The sequence below is a fragment of the Glossina fuscipes genome, unplaced genomic scaffold, assembly GCF_014805625.2.
Source record: "Glossina fuscipes isolate IAEA_lab_2018 unplaced genomic scaffold, Yale_Gfus_2 2, whole genome shotgun sequence".
Lineage (NCBI taxonomy): Eukaryota > Metazoa > Arthropoda > Insecta > Diptera > Glossinidae > Glossina > Glossina fuscipes.
The window spans coordinates 9,635,930-9,653,195 of record NW_023998416.1 but is presented as its reverse complement, the minus strand read 5'-3'; the positions used below and the strand labels follow the sequence as shown (position 1 = coordinate 9,653,195).

At 31.0% G+C, this 17,266-nt stretch overlaps 1 protein-coding gene across 13 annotated transcripts in view; it reads right to left on the bottom strand.

The window, feature by feature from the left end:
• LOC119633661 (sodium/hydrogen exchanger 3) overlaps window positions 1-17,266 on the bottom strand; it is a 58,212-nt gene that overhangs the window by 4,714 nt on the left and 36,232 nt on the right. For 2 of the 13 annotated variants that reach the window (XM_038027320.1, XM_038027323.1), the window contains exons 12-18: window positions 17,193-17,207; window positions 12,002-12,058; window positions 11,849-11,932; window positions 11,703-11,781; window positions 9,568-9,696; window positions 6,605-6,865; window positions 3,506-3,715 (exon numbers count right to left, since the gene is read on the bottom strand). In XM_038027320.1, coding sequence (XP_037883248.1) covers window positions 3,506-3,715; window positions 6,605-6,865; window positions 9,568-9,696; window positions 11,703-11,781; window positions 11,849-11,932; window positions 12,002-12,058; window positions 17,193-17,207 — 835 coding nt within the window. Of the gene's footprint in view, window positions 1-3,505; window positions 3,719-6,604; window positions 6,866-9,567; window positions 9,697-11,702; window positions 11,782-11,848; window positions 11,933-12,001; window positions 12,059-17,192; window positions 17,208-17,266 lie in introns of all 13 variants that reach the window. The other 11 variants (XM_038027321.1, XM_038027325.1, XM_038027330.1 and 8 more) reach the window with 8 other exon arrangements.

Sequence of the window (17,266 nt, the reverse complement as noted above, 5' to 3'; positions counted from 1 at the left end):
CATAAAAGACTTATAATACATTCTTCTATGTTATAAATTTAATAAATACCTAAGAAGGTAACAAACTAAGAGTTTAAGCAGAACCGTTTTTGCAAACACATTTTAACAGCCTTCACAAATGTTTCAAATCGAATCTATTATTATACGCTATAAAATATTCTCGAAAATATTTCACTTTTTACTTAAAATTGCTTTTAGTTTGCTGTAAGGCGCGCTTGTCGCATTCACGCTTTTTAACCAAGCCCTTGCATGAGCATGAGCGAAAAAAGATTACGACCGGCAAGCTTCAAGGGGATCGTTGAAGGAAAGCGTTTTTTTTTTTTTCAATATTTTCTTTTGCGAAGGAAGGAAGAATGGTAGAATGATAATATTCAAGAAAGCTGTTAGGACCACATTTAACTGTCAAAAAAAAAAGTTGTTTTTGAAAAAATAACAAGATCGGAACATTTAAGAGGAGCGGCGCACGCAGCACATTACTAAAAAACCATAAAACAAGTAAGGCAAAGATCTTTACATGTATGTCTTACATCAGATTATTTCCTTTCGAGGGACTTTATATACACATGTATACATATAGGAGGAATGAAAAATGAACATGCAAAGCACTTAACGGAAAAGATGTGAACTAAACAATAGCTTTGCTTTCCTTTGCGTTATTATACAGGCAAGTGCGAATAAAGAGCTCAGTCAAAGCAAAAAATAGGCAAAATGAATGCTCGAGCTGCGACGAGTTGAAGATACACAACTGATTTTGGACGCATATCGCCACGAAACAAATGAATTATTAAACAATCTGACGAATGCCGACAAAGTTTCGTTCTACTATGAAACACCATAGATCCGAAATTCAATTTACAAATTGTCAGCGGACGCTAAAAGTCGGGCACACTAAAACGACATTCAGAAAGATTATTGTGCCTTCCGATGTATGGATGGGATCGTGCATAATTTACATACGTAGTTGTGAGTAAGGGAAACTATAACTAATTTTTTTTTATCGGAAAATAAAATCGTTCGATTCTGGTCACGCGCATGTTATTCACCCTATAATTCTTAAAAATGCTCTCTTGGTTGTCATTTGATTTGATTTTAATTTCTTTTTCTCATAAATGTTTTACAAAAATTTTGTTAAATTTTTAAGAATTACGATAAATAAATTTTGTATTTTTTGATATATCTTTTAATAAAAATATCATAAATTTTCTTTAAAAACTTTAACAGCACAGCACGCAAAGGAAATTTTTAGAAAAATTCCATTCTTTTTTTCTTTTTTTTTTTTAAAAAGGGTTTTAATTATTTAGAAAAATTGTGCATTCTACGGAAACTAATTTCAAATAATTTTCTATAAAATCGTCTTTAATAAATTTTTTAACAATCATTAAATAAATGCTAAAAAAAAGTATAAAAGAAAAATATCGCATACAAGCCTCTAGCGCTCCTATGACTATAAATAGGATGTGAAACTTCAATGAATTACTGATTGCGTTTTTTCTACAAAAATTTCTACATGATAACGAGATAACGAGATTTGTTAAAAAATATAAGAATATATTCAAATAGCCGGCCACATGTAGATCTGAACAGCAAGCTTTCTTGTTGTATTGTGCCCCTAAGGCATATGTGGTTTTGTAGACATACTCACGGCTCACGAGTAGACAAAAGTCATCGTCTCCTCAACACAACTAAGACTCATACTTGATTTAGCGTCCGTTCACTCGTTGGGCATCAGTTGGTGGAATATACATGATATCGAACTTGACATGAAAGGCCGACACTTGACATGCACGCTCTTGATATTAATTAACCAAAGGTCAAATTTGTAAGTGAATGTGAATGACACCCAAACACGTTTAGTGTACTTGAATATTTTTTATAATTTTCAGATTGAAGTTAGGTTATGGTGCAAATAAATCGGGCTTATTAGCGAAACATACAGTAACGATTAGCCTACAATCGATATCCAAAGTTGATTTTAATAACAATTTCGAATCTTTTACACATAGAGAGTGTCAAACTTATTGTAATTGCACTACAAATAAAACTATCTCGTAGCTATAATAACATCATTAAAATGCTTCAAGCTCTGTGAAAAGCCGGGTTAGACTCTTTCCTCTTATTTTAAGTGAGAGAAATGAAATAAAAAGATTCATTGAAGCATAATGTTTTGCTAATAGAATAAGGTGTTAAAAATGAAATGGATGGACATATCAAATGGTATAAATGGTGTCTACGCCCTCAAAAATATAAACATAAAGTATAAATATGCCGTAATAGTAGGCATATCAAGACAATAAAAAACATAACCGATAAGACTTGAAAATTTAAATATTTCAATTTTCCTTAACAAATCTCGTGCATACATACATACATACTGCATCTACACATACTTCTGTGCACACATCCTACGAAAACTGTTCGCAATTGTGTTTCTCGATCTAAACTGTATGGAAAGTACGAGTCGTATATTTAGGCAAACTTAAAATTTTTCTCGACATTTTAAGTTTGATGATGTTGGCTCGAAATCCCAGAATGATGGCCTACGTCATGAACATATCTGCATTTATTGGTATTTTGATTCACCAATGAGCAATTATTTTGACTGCACTTATAGATAGGCAGCGACATATCGGAAATGTGCTTACATTTTCAACATGCGCGGAAAATATGTCCATTTTCGCTAATAAGCAGAAAGCGTATCAAATGCTTATGCTTTGTAGAACTTGGAAAGAATATTTATGACAGAAGTTACGAAAAGTCAATCAACTGAAATCTATAGCGTCATCCGAAACCGAATTTGAAGTCTATTGTGCAAGCATCTGCGTATGCCAGCTCATTGTGTATTTAGGCAGTGAATCATGTAAGACATGTTTTAATTGCACTTTATACAAATTAATTTTTTAAATTTAATTTCTAGATAACAAAACCTCTCCTACATCACAAATTTGTTGCAAATTTTTCGTATTATTGGGACAGTTCTTGTTATTTTCTGTGTCGCTGCCGCGGCGTTTGCCTAGAAATCATTTATTTAAACTATTGCTGCCGCCAGAACAACGTCTATAAGGATCGGACATAAACTTAAGATTGGCCAATTGACCCTCTCAAAACAACTTTACAAACGAGCCATAAAAAGCAATTTTATCTTTTGAAACTTATTCCTATTAACGAACTATGCATAGACACAATAATACCAGCTTTTCAAGGTACATATTATGGAGTTCATGCCAAATACAGGTGCTTGTTAATCTTGGAGTTAAATAATAAAAAAAAAATAAAAAAAATGTCTTTACTAAAAGCAGCACATCGCTTTACTAGATACATTTGCTCTAGAGATGGTATTTACTAGAAATTTTAAGCTGCATTTCTTGTTTTTTTTTTCTTTTTTTTTTTTTTAGCAAATGATTTTAATGAAAAATGCTTTAAAAGAAAAATGCTCAATATACAAAAGAAAACTAAACTAATTTAAATAAAACTAATTCGAATTACTTCTCTAATGTTTTGTACTTACCCAAAAAGGTGGCACTTGGTGAATTATAGGCCAGATACTCTTTATTTGAAGCCCACGCGGGAAATTCATTTTGCTGAACGGCATCTGATATCTCGTCGCCTTGACGCTTCCAAGGAAGTTGAGATTCAGTGGCGGTGGGTGTAGCCACGCGATGTTCACCATCCGAATCACGTGAAAATTGACGATCTTCTTCCGGTATGGCATTCTCAGCTACTAGAGAAGAAAGATTGCAAGAGCAAAAAAAAAAAAAAATGAAGACGAAAATATATTTAACAAAATTTATTATCATTTCAATTTTAAAAATGTTTGTTGCTGTGTTGCATTTAAGCTTCTATATAAACAAATAACATTTCCGAAATAAAAATTTCGACAAGAAGAAAACAGAAAATTAATGTCAAACAAACAAAATTGTTTGAAAACTGAAATACTAGAGAAAACATGCTTTGTTATTGCTTTCAATTGAGTTTCAATTACATTGTGTTTTAAAGTTTTCTTGTGCGCCATATACAGGAATGTGATAACTGTGCGTATGTTACATATTATCGCAATGTAATCGTAAATCTCAATTATAATTATTTTTGGTTTAAAAAAAATATATACATATAAATAAATAATAAATAAGTAAACTGAGAAGTGCAATGACTAAAAAAAAAAATGATAATAATAATAATAATAATAAGCTTCGAGAATTAGAGACTCCATGCACAAAAATGCCATGCCTTTCATCGGTACTTGATTGATTAAATGAATTTTCTTTTAAAACTTTTTACAAAAGCCTGAAATTAAATTTTAAAAAAAATTCATTTTTGAAAAAATTAAACACCTACATAAAATGTTTTTACTTTATATATATGATTTTACTCTATTTTTACAGAAAAAAAAAAAAAAAAAAAAAAAAAATGAATAAAAAATAAATAAATAAATATTGAGGCATTACTAGAACATTATTATTATGGTTGTAGCATTTTTTAATGGACTTATTTTAGAGATGACTTTTAAATTTTAATATTGTGTTTGAATTTTTTATGCAGACATGTATGTACACTTTTGAATGCTGCTTATCATCAACTGAATACTCTATATAAAATAAACGACGAATAAGGGAAAAATAAATTGGGGTTCAATTAAATAGCAAAGCACAAGAAAACCACGCAAATTTAGGGTACGAGCACTTAGTACTTCAAGCGATTACCTATCTCTTCGGAAGTTTTTCTCTACATTCTTCTACATACTTGACCAAGTCCTTCCTTATATAGGAATATGTGTAGGTTATTGTTTAGACTCGGCATTTGTGTAAGTGACTGATGATAGGAACGCAACAGAATTGGTGACTTGGAAAGCAGACGAACGGACAGACAGACGGACGGACATGATTAATTTGATTCAGAATATGTCGCTTTAATATTTAAGCGTAAAAATATTAAATTTTGATCCTTTGCAGGTGTTACAAGTTGTCAACTAAGTTGTAATTGTGATTTTTTGAAATAATTATTCTACGTTTTTATGACTTTTATCACCTTCTTCTTGAGCTTACAAAACCCTATCACCGCTAAAGATGAATTAGATCATGCTACGACTCAGGTGTTAAGGCAACGCTTCAAAAGTTGCGCTTTATCTTGTACTTATTCCAATAGTTTTCGAGTAGTGTTATGCCAAAGCTAACCGGTGGGCATCAACTATCACGAACACCTATATCTCTTGGGAGGTAATGTTTACCTTGTGATTTTTGTTTTCTTTTTATATCCTATACCACTTATGGTACAAGGATACGTTATGTTCATACGGATGGATGCAACAAGCAAAGGAACTTGAGATAGACACACCGTTTATCACTTAGGATGCCTTTCCGAATCGACTTGTCCGTCTTTGGTTTCTTCTGTTCAGCCTATAGGCTGCAATTTTTCAGATATTTTAATGAAATTCAGTACACTGACGTCTTTTCGACCAAGGACGAACAGTGTTGCATACGGTTCGCATAGGATCACTTGTTCGACCACTCTCCGTACAAAGTCTTACTTTGAAAAGTAGTTATATGAGTGGTTGTAGGGTGATGTAAGCTATCTAATGGTGAACTGTGGCCCACTATAGTGTTTTCAATTATTTTTATCTGCTTAAATGGTCCCGTATCTATGTAAGAGTGATATAAAAAGTAGTGTGTTATTCTTCGAGTTCACCGCACAATACCTATGATATTCAATATTTATACGATGATTGAGCTGCAAAGGCCATCTTCATGTTAAGGCCATCATTATTCGAAAAATCAAATTTTCGATCATGTTAAGCATATATCAACGCGTTCTTTACGCAATACATGCCTTGAAGAGTAAACTAATTTGTTCAAATATTGTATCGCGTTGTTAACGATTTGTAAGTTCGATTGAAGAAGAGGACCACGTCGACGTACTTAAATAATTATTAACCATTTAAGAGAGGTTACGTAAGTAGGAAACTTAAAGTAATATATTGTGGTAAATAATACATCAATGCAAAAATACACACTTTTCGAATCTTCATGCGATCATGTACATCCAATGAACTGTCATTGAAAACAAATTTTTCTCTCATCTGAAAAATCAAATCACATCTTATAAACTTCTACAGCTATTTTAGTTAGATATGTTTATAGAAACACCATACTTCCTTATTTCTTCTTCTTCTTCATTAGCTTTTGAAAAAGCAATGCTTTTTTGTCAACGTCACTTACCCTAAATACTAATTTCTCCATTTCGTTAACACTTTTCTTTACTGTAAGCAATTGTTATTATAATTATTTGCTCCTAATCATCTAAGAGAAAAATATATATTTCTAATAGATTCTACGTAAAGTCATACAATTCACATGGTTCCCGTGATTGCATTTCATTCTCCCGCGAACGAGTGAAACGCTATGCTTTGTTTTTTTTCTTTTTTTTTTTTTTCTGTATAATAAGTTGGTGTGAATTTATGGATGCAATGATAGACAATGATATGCAATGTTTTATGTATTTATATATGTATATATGTTGTGTGTACATATGTTTATGCGTATCATCATTAAATGCACTGCTTGTTCTATTTAGAAAAAAAAAAAATAGATTTTAACAAGGATGCAGCATTTACCAATGCTCTGATAGGAACGATCTCTGCGCCAGGGTAATATCAGTTCGGCCGCTGTTGGACCAATAGATGGATCTGGTGAAATTAATTTCTCCGGACTCTCATCAGCAGGACTCACTTGAAATGATACAGTGTTGTTGGTGTTCGCATTCGTGTTCGTGGCGGTGGCGTAATGTTGAACAATCCGTGCTTTGGAAGTATCAAACCCGGGCAAATTTTGTATGTGAGCAATTAATGAATTATTATTGGCACGATCAGAATCCGCTGCATATTAATTTATATATTTGTTTTTTTTTTTTTGTTTTTTTTTTATTTTTTTGTACATAGCATTACAAAAACGGTGGTAGTGTCATTTTTGATAGTGGTCGTGGTTATTGTGTTGGTGTTGAGCATATTGTGAGGCACACAGACAGAGTATAAGAGACACGTATATTTAGAGTAGTTTAGAGGTGTGTAGTAATTGTTATTTTATATATATTTATAATTTATTTTTTTTGTTTTTTGTTTTTTTTTTTTTTGATTATATAGATAAATAGGTTGTAGATAAAGAAAAGAAAGTTGAAAAAATCAACCAAAAAGAGAAAAGGAGTAAAGAAGAGTCAAAACAAAAGTTACACGCAATGGTTAGCCTTTCAATAAACAGTTTTTTGAATTTCAATTCAAGGAATGGAAATCAAATTATTATAAAAAAGCGATTTATTTAAATACGCTTTGAGCGCAATACTGGTACCCACCACCCACATTAACATTCACCAACAGCAGTCAGACTACGTTTGTACGTTTATGAAAATAATATGTGACACATGTGACAATTAACAATGTAGACTTTGTAAGCAAGAGTATAGTTTCTCAAATAGTTTCTCAATACCAACAACAACTCAAACTCAAGTCAAAAATTAACTGATGATTTATTAATGTTATAAAATAAGTAACTTCTTAACTCTCCGAATTTCTTCAATAAAGGCTATCATAAATCCAGTAAATTGTGGTTGGTAAGTAGAGAAACCCTAAGTTGCTTCCGTCACGTCACTAACAAGTAAATATATCTCAAAGAACAACATTTTGAAGGTTTGAATATTTTGTCGCTTTGTAATAATATTTCCTTTATATGTTTGATTCAATATTGGAGGGATTAAAAACGTCCTAAGATAATAAAGTTAATGATATTCTAATACTCAACATCAGTGTGCATACTTCGAAATAGCTCTCGGCTTAGATTCGTTGCTAGCAGGCTCTATCTATCAATTAATTAAATCATCTTCAGATTGTCCATGCGATAATTGCATATTGCAAGGTTTAAAAGGGTCCTTAATATCTTAGTCAGTAGAAGGGATATTTAGGTCGTAAACAGTTACAATACTGAAGCTTTCTTAAAAAGAAATCAAACTCCTGCAATAGAAAGTTTACTCAACGCGATCAATTTCCTCGAGACTAGTCCATCTGAGCTCGCTGTCGCTTGTGAATATCTGGCTCAGTCAGCCGTTCTATAAAAAAAAAAAGCACACACACACCCTTACAAAGATTTAAGCTTGCCTCGTCTTGAAAATTTTCAAAAGTTGCTGATTAAAAATTGCTTTTATTGCAAAAATTTTTTTAATTCGAATGGTGCTTCGAAGAAAATTTGTGAAGAAATATTTGAAACGGGGAAAGGCGGTATTTTGACATTTTTGAGGTTATGAAGTAATATTTATTTTTGTCCTTCTAATCTATTTCACTTTATTTCAAGATAGAATAATTAATTGTTTGTAAGTTATCCGCGTGTGTTATCCGGACTCGCGTTCTTTTTGCGTAACCTTGGATGTGTTACGTGCCCTTGCGAACAAAACAAAAATTAATTGTGAGGAAACTTTCAGGCAAACTCGTGTGCGTCTTTAACGAGATTTTTGGCTCATTTTTCGCAAAGACTGGAACCGGAAGACCGGCAAAAAAAAAAAAAAAAAAAAATTATATGCGCAAAAGGCTAAACGTCTACATCAGCGGCATTATTGAGTTGATTGTTACCCGCGATTGTGAACACTATTGCTCGCCAACTATTCCAATAGTAAATTGAAAAAATTAAATGACATAGGCGGATAGCTGTAACATCGATACAACATGATCGAAAGAAGAGGCGATTTATAGATAATAAAACTCATTAAGTGGAAAACTGTTCGCTGACTTAAAGAAAAAGAATTTAAGTGTACTTGCCAAAGTGTCTACAAACCAGATGGATGAAGAGAAAAGTGAACCTGAAGTAGAGCATTATTGTTATTCCGCAACAAATTATTGTTCTTTCTTTAACTCTGAATTATCAATTGCCACATATATGCGAGAAATGTTAAGAGATATCAATTTTTTTTTTTCAATGCCTTATAAAATTTGTGTTAAAACAGACGAAAGTGGACAATGCGAACTTTTGCTTTTGCGTTTGTTTACCGTCATACTCGTCATCTTAATAAATTCAATTTTTTTATATCCAATGATCTATAGATGGATAGGGATCATATGCAAACGTTAGAACATGTTCGTTGCATTGTATTTCGCACCTAAGATTTATCCCTGGGTGATGAGTACACAATATATTTAAAAAAAAAAAAAAAAAAAATAAATAAATAAATAAATAAATAAATAAAAGCAAATTTATGCTACAAAGTAATTTAACTCTGCTTGAAAAGTACAAAATTCGAAACAGAGTTGTTGAGCAAATTTCATAGACAAAAGAAAAGAAACTAAAAACGATGGCATTTTTGTTTTTAAACATAAACAAATAATTAAAAAAATTATTTTAAAACGTTTCATCTTAACCGGCTAGAGAGGAGAAGGTTAAAAATAATTTTCTAACACACTTTAAGAAAATTTAAGGGATTAGATTTCTTTTTTTTTTTTTATTAACATAAAGCTCGTATTCAAAAAAAGTTACCCTAATAATGAATTTGTTAAAAAAAAAAAAAAATTCCATACAAAAATATATTCAATAAAATACTTACGTGATGATTTAGCGGTAAATGTCAAGCCATCATCCCAGTCATCGTTGGGTCCAACCACAGTTACTTCGGTTAATTTATTCGTAGGATTTTCCTCTGCCGATTCATGAAGTACTTCATTAATGTAATATTCTTTTTTTTTTTTTTTTTAAATAAAAAATTTTAAATTTTTTTTTTTTTTTTTTTTTGATAGTTTGTAAAATAGTAGTTTGGTGAGGCGGGAGAAATTATGCAAAAGAAAATGTGAAAGAAAAGTGGAAGCAGGGAAAAGAAATGGAAATACTTATGTATGCATGACTTAAATAAACTTAATGAAAATGTAAAATATGTGCGGATAAACCTACTCTTTCTATTAGATAAGAAGAGTCTAGGAATACAATATGGAGCAATAAAGTATAATAACATAAACAAATAATATCTGCTTTGGCCCAAATGTTCGCTATTTACCTCGTCAAGCCAGTTTACCAAAATTGCACGATATTTGTTCGATTAATGGAGCAGTCTTTTCATGAAATCATGATCATAGAACCATTGTATGAATATGAATCTGAATATCGTTTCTAAACCGATATTCTCAGGTATGTAAACTGAACCCTTTATGCTCACCTAACTGTATTCCTCTATATGGACGCAAGTACTATTGCTTTGAAGCTTGATCTACAAATGCTGCTATCTAAAGAACAAGGTACTCAGATATCCATCTCCCTAGCGGAAAGAAAACTATTGAGGCAATGATATAATTTTTTTACAGGACACTTCTAAGCTTTAAGCGTTCATAGTGGCTATATATATTCTTAGTTAAATTTTATAAGACACATAGCTAAAACCTAAACCTAACTCTGAGAGGGCGAGAAAATATTCAAGTTTTTATTTTCTAAATGTTTGGTTTAAATAGTGAGTTCTCTAAATTCGAATAACGGTGCTGACAACTTATCTTCGTTCTTTCGATTGATATGAGGGATGAAACTTTACCTACACTACACCAACGAAGAATACCTTATGAGAAAATCGATTTTGAATTCAAGCAAATGGCAAAAAGCTACTGGAAAAAGATAATTGGATCGCTATAATTTATTCTCTGCCCTGAAGTCACTGATTTCTTCTAACTGACTCACTTCTAACAACTGAAATTGGGCCATAACCTAAAGCAATACCTTTGTATTGATGAAAATGTAAATTTTTCAATTTTTATATGCCTTGAAATGCATATGAAACTATTCAACAAAGTCGCAAAAATGGAAGAGCTGCTCATACAGATCACAACCTGCTTATTGAAACCAGAAAAAATAGTGTTGAGTTTAGAGTCCCTCAACGAGGGTAGCAAATTTCATGTAAATACTACTAATGTCGCCTGAAAGGGTTTTACCACTGAATGTTATCAATCTAAAAAGTCACGGTATCATGCTGTTTAGTGCACATCTTCAGCATAATTTCTTCAGTTTTGTTGGCGGGGTTCCAAAGTGATTTCGTTTCGGTAGAGACATAGGCCCATCTTCTTTACGACAAAGGAAGTGTGATAGATATTCAACTTTAAATTCGACATTAACGACTTGCCTAACTTAACTCATGGTTTGTTGCACTACCAATATTTTATTGTCAACGGGCAGGAAAAAAGCAAACCTTCCCTTTGTTTTTTTTTTTTTTGCAAAGGGAAGCTAATAAAACTTATGCTGTGTAGATTTCAGGGGAAAAATTTACGCGGCAGCCTATGTACAGTGCTATCACAGGGACAAGTGAAATGCTTACAGAAAAAGTCTGGCATCTTGTAGAAGAGAAAATAAGGAATTGCTGTTATGTAAATGAAACTGAGAAAATGGAGGCATTTCCACTGCTGCCACATTCGCAACTTCATCGAGGCATTCGCTCAATATATCAATTTCATTTACCATACATAGGGTCGATAAATAGAGGTACGAGTGGGGAACAAACCGACATATCCCATCTTGTTTACAATAATAACTATAACTGAAGTTAATGAAACCTGAGTATGGAAATAAAAATAATCCTACATGAGGCTTAATGTATTATTATCAATGGATCCGTTTACCTATTTCTAATTTAGGTTATTTTTGAAATGAATTGTGAGTATGTTTTTTTGATTAGTTTTTTGCCTAAATTTATATCATTCTTACTCGTACCATGCGAGAATTGTTTCGTTGTTCCATTCTGTTGAAAATCATGGAATGATACATGATTTTGTTTAACGCCATCCGGATTCTAATAAAAAAGACGAAGAAAATGAAATAATTTGAAAATTTTCCGCCACTACAAAATAATGGGTTACCTTATTAACACCACGTTTACTGCGTTTATGATGTTTACGATCGTTAAACATACGTCGAAAATGCATCTGCATTTTGTAATTAACCTGCCAAATAAGAATAATTTAAAAAAAATTTTTTTTTTTTTTTTTTAAATGAATTCATTTTTAACATACCTGTGTTGACAAGTCACGATCGTCGACTGCATGACGACTATAGCTAAGACGACGATGCTGTAAATAAGTTTTTGAAAGTAAAGGAGAAAAAATTTTAAAATTACATCATTTTCTTTAAAGCAATTTTTTTTTTTTTTTTTTTTTTTTTGCATATATGCAAATATAAATGAGTTTATTAATTCAAAAACATTCAATAAAATAAATCCATAAAAAACATTTAATAATTAAACACATCTCACAAGTTTTAATTTTTAGGTATTTATCACTATATCTCATTATACTTTTCATTATTATTCATTATTTATATTCAGGTGATACATTATATCATAAAATTTAAAGTATTTACACACAATTACATAACTTCTATTTGAAAAAAGATTATTGATATAATTTAATTTTTTATTTATTTCATATTTTCTTTTTATTGTTAACATATCGTTACCACGCAGTGTCAAGCATTCGTAAAGGGTGGTCGAAGTGCCTCGATTTGGCCATGAAAGTTTATCCATCTTCTTCTTTTTGAAAATTATTAATTAACAATTATTTTTATGGTTATAATAACATTAGACCCGCTCTTTCACGGCCAACACACTACGTTCGAATATTATATAACTTCGTTCACAAAGAAAAAAGTGTTGAAAGTTGGGAAACATTTTGCTTCATTTCTCAAATGAAAAAAGGGTCTTAGTTAAGTTAACGAACGTATACTTGTTATGATGGTTGCGTGCGACGACCTGCTACTGCGGACAAAACGCAATGAGATTGTACTTTTTTTTTAAACATCCGCGCTATGATATCAATGTACATATTTTTTTAATAGGTTGGTGGGACTCTTGTGAACAGCTCAGAGAAATTTCGACACATATGCCTTGGGTTAGTAATGGCAGCGTTTTCTTTGCTTAAGTAATCGTGTTGTTAGCGATCTTTCTTTCCTCTGCAACACGAGAGTGTAAGTTGTTTCCGGGTCATAAGCATAAATCCAAGTTTCATCGCCAGTAATTATACATTTTAGATCATTATTACTAATAGAAAGCATTTCTATTGACACTTGTTTTTCAAACAAATTCCAAACAAGCTCAAATCATCCTTCCGTTGACTATTTTGACTTACGAATAAGGTGAACAAGGTCTCGTTGAGTCAATTGACGGTTGATAAATGTAAACTCTTTAAATTTTGCTCGAAATTTTTACCAGTAGTTGAGGTTGACAATCTTCCTGAGCGAGGTTCGTCTTCGACTACTTCATTGAATGATTTATAACATTTAAAAACTTGATGATCTTGATAAACACTCATTACCATAACAATTTTGTAACATTTTTAATAAAATTTAATGCAAATGCTTCGGTCAATAGACTTTTCCTTTCTACAAATCGCTGACGCAACATTGTTTAATACAAAAACAAAAGACACTGCTATTCCTGATCCAACGGGGCACGTGTCTCGAATTGCATCAATGTCATAGCGCGGATATTTAAAAAAAAAAACACTTTCTATTCACACTAATAGATGTAAGTCTTAATATAATTCGATTACGAAACAAACTAAGATATTCCATTGCGTGTAGCCCATACTCTTAGGAACCGTATGTGTGAAGAGTGCGTAAATAAAAATAATTATTGAACAAAATGTTTATGCTTACATAGCATGTTACCTTCACGACATTGTCGTGTATTCTTGACGAAACTAATCGCTACGGTCTTGAAATGTATCAATGGAAAACTAACAAATACAAGAAACCGGTGGATATGAGAAAACATTCGGCCTAAGCCGAGAAGAATTTCTTTTTTATTCTTTATTAATATAATAATTAATAAATTTTTTTTTTAAGAAGGTGCGCTGTTAACATGAACAACCAATTAAGTAATTTGAAAGTGCTAAGTTAAAAAGAATTTTAGGAAAAGTTTTTTGCACGGTTAATATATGTAATTGCAGCCAATTTCAAATAAAGACTTCATAAAAATCTAAGCAAGCAAACATAAAAGCCCATTTAAAAAAAAAAAAATAACAGAAATATTATTCGTTATAAGGTTTTTTTTTTAATTATTATAAAATGAAAAGTTTTCTAATTAACTTTTTTAAATATATATAGAAAAACCACTTTGGATAAATTTCTAATTTTTATGTCACGCCCTTATAGAAGAAGAAAAGATCAAATATTTTTTTTTCTGGCACAATTTTCTTCATTCGTTTTTGTCTTCTATACTACTTATAATACAAGGATGTATTAAGTTTGTGCGGATATATGCAAAACCTAGGAGGGTCCTAAGAATCTAGGAATCTAGGAACCTAGATCCACTTTTTATTATATCGATAGATTCGGAATTATATTCTGAAGCGAATTAAGCTGTTCTGTCTGTCTGTCTGTCTGTTTTGTTTTGTACGTTATATTGGTCGCAATTTCTGAGATATTTTCATGAAAGTTGGTACAACGATATCTTTTGGCCCAAGGACGAGTGCAATGGAAAATATGGATTGTGATCGGACCAATTTTTCAATCATCTCTCATATAAAAGGTTATTCGAAAAAGTCATTATAGAAATAACTGCATTAAGCGAGATGGTATAGGGTATTTAATTGTGTGCCCTATGCCACTGTAGTGTTTTTATTTGGTTGTCTTTCCTGTGAAGAAGGCAAAGAAAAAATAAAAACTTATGTAGAAAACTTTTCATTTTTATAAAAGTTGCCAAACACACTTAACAAATATGCAAATAAATGCTTTTAAAAAAATTTGAAAAAAAAATGTTGATTATAAAAATTAACATTCAAGGAGATTACTATTTCATAATAACTCTCATAGAATATTGTTAGAAGTTTTCTTATTTACAATATTTACTTTCAATATCTTTTGTACTCTGACAAGGCAATAAAAATGTGTTAAATTACCAAAAATATTCATTGTATTATTTATTTCCGGCAAAGATATTTTCATTAAAATCATTTAAGTCGATGAACGTTACGAAAGACTTCGTTGTTAAAATTTAATATTACCGAAAATGTATTTGAAATGTAAAGGGAAATCATAATGCATATAGCACTGCCCTTCTTCGTAAGCAAACGACTAATCGATCCATAATAAGTTTGTTTAGCTCAGTTAGCAATGCAGATTCGATAGCCAACTACAAAGATAATGATGTCCATATATGGACATATGTTGAAATAAACTTTTTCCTTTTTTTTTTTTTAGAAAAGCGAAAAACTTCATCGCAATACATGGCAACTGAAAGAGTAAGAGAGAGAGAGAGAGCTAGTTGGTGTAGCGTAAGGTTAGGCACTTTGCATTTAATCCGGCTACAGATGATTTCGACTGCACGTTATCATTAATTAAAAATAGAAAATAAATAAATAAATAAATTAAAATCTCTGCGAAAAATTCAACAAACTTTCGCAAAATTTCTTGACCTTAGAAACTGTCCCCAAATACCACGTAATAAATGCGTTCCATTTCTTACAGGTACTTGACATTGAAAATTTGAAGGTAAAAACAATTTTAACACCTTTTGTGGAGGAACGAAGGAACGGAAACACAAAGAAACTTTTAAGTGATACTTTAGAAAGCGTCAAGAAATACCTTCGACTCCTGAATTGCTCTCAGAATTTATGAGAATGAAAATACCTCTGCTGGGAAGCAGGTCATTCCTCAGAAAATTTAAATTAAAAAAAGAGAAACTTTTGAATAAGAAGATATACTTTTACTGTTTAAAGCGGAAATAAGTAAGAATCACACAGTCGCCAGTGGCCGCATTTTGTATACGAATCATCGACATCCTTAAAAAAAAAAAAATTAAATTTACCCCATACCCCATATAACTACTGTGTAGACCTAGCAAAGTTTTATCATGCATCATGTATCATATACTGCATCATGCTACATGTACTATAGGGTCACCCGTAGGAAGTGCATTTTATCATATTTGGATCTTGCATGCAAGAACTTTTAACCAAATTTTGTATTCCGACCGAGAGAATTTTTATCACACGTATATCACAGACGTTTCACAAAGTGAATATAATTCCAACCTCTTGGTTATGGGTATTAAAAACTGCATGTGAACATCACTGCATGTCGACATCAATTGAACAAAAATCTGCATTATTAACTGTTACAGCTAACGTTTAACAAACTCTTCACATTGGCAGCAAAGTTATTATTCTCTCAGTCCGAAAATATGGTATACATTTTGTTTCCTGATAAGTAACATAAATATTAGTTTAAAATAGAATAGATTTCACCTTACGATCGGCGGTGAATTGTTTTTTTTTTTTGCAATTTAAAATGTTTCTATCAAAATTAGGAATTTTTACTTTTCTTCTTTCTCTTTTGAGCACCGAAGGATATTTTCGATAAATAATCGCCGATTATATAAGAAATTCAATTCAAGACTTTTTTGGACATCTTTTCTTTTGGATTTTTGGAAAAAAAATTTTGAAAACACATTCGCATTCACCGGATGACAAATCATATTTTCAGGAAATTTCCATTTTAAGCGCAAAATGGCGACATATAGGAACAAACAGCGGTAAAAGATCTCAATGAGAGAAAGGATTATCATCCGAACGCAAAAAAACTTCTATGACTTGTATGTTTATATGTAATAAAGATTTTAATTTTTTTTTTAAATTCGTATTTTTTAGCGAACCTAAGATTATATTACCTCTTAAGCCTTTTATTTAACAGTTGCTATGCAGTGTTTTACTTTAAATTCAAAGTAAATAATGTTTTGCTTTCACGTCTTCTATAAAATTTATACCATAATTTCGAACAAATTGCACTACATTTTATTTGTTAACATAAATGAAACATTTTTTTGCTAATATTTGAAAAATTAGGTTAATTAGGTTATTTATACATCTTTTTAAGGAAAATAAAAAATGATCTAAAATTTTAGGAAGAAACATTAAAAAGTTTAACTATATGAAAAAAAAAAAAAAATTTACTTTTTAATTAAAGAATAAATATAGAAACAAAAAAAAAATTAAACAGCAAACTCAAATCAAAAAGATGCATTAGTTATTAAAGAAACAAAAAAAGGTAATTTTTGATAACATTTTTGCGAAAATTTAATAACACGTTAAATAAATTGAAAAAATGTAATACAACATAACTGATTGCTAACAAAACCAACCCATGACATAAATAAAAAGAAAAAATAATAAATCAACAGATAAATTATAATTGAGTTTTTATCCGTACCATTTGTATAGAGGCCTTGGCGTTTTATTTTTTTATTTTTTTTTTTTTTTTTTTGGTTTTGTTTGGTTCAATAA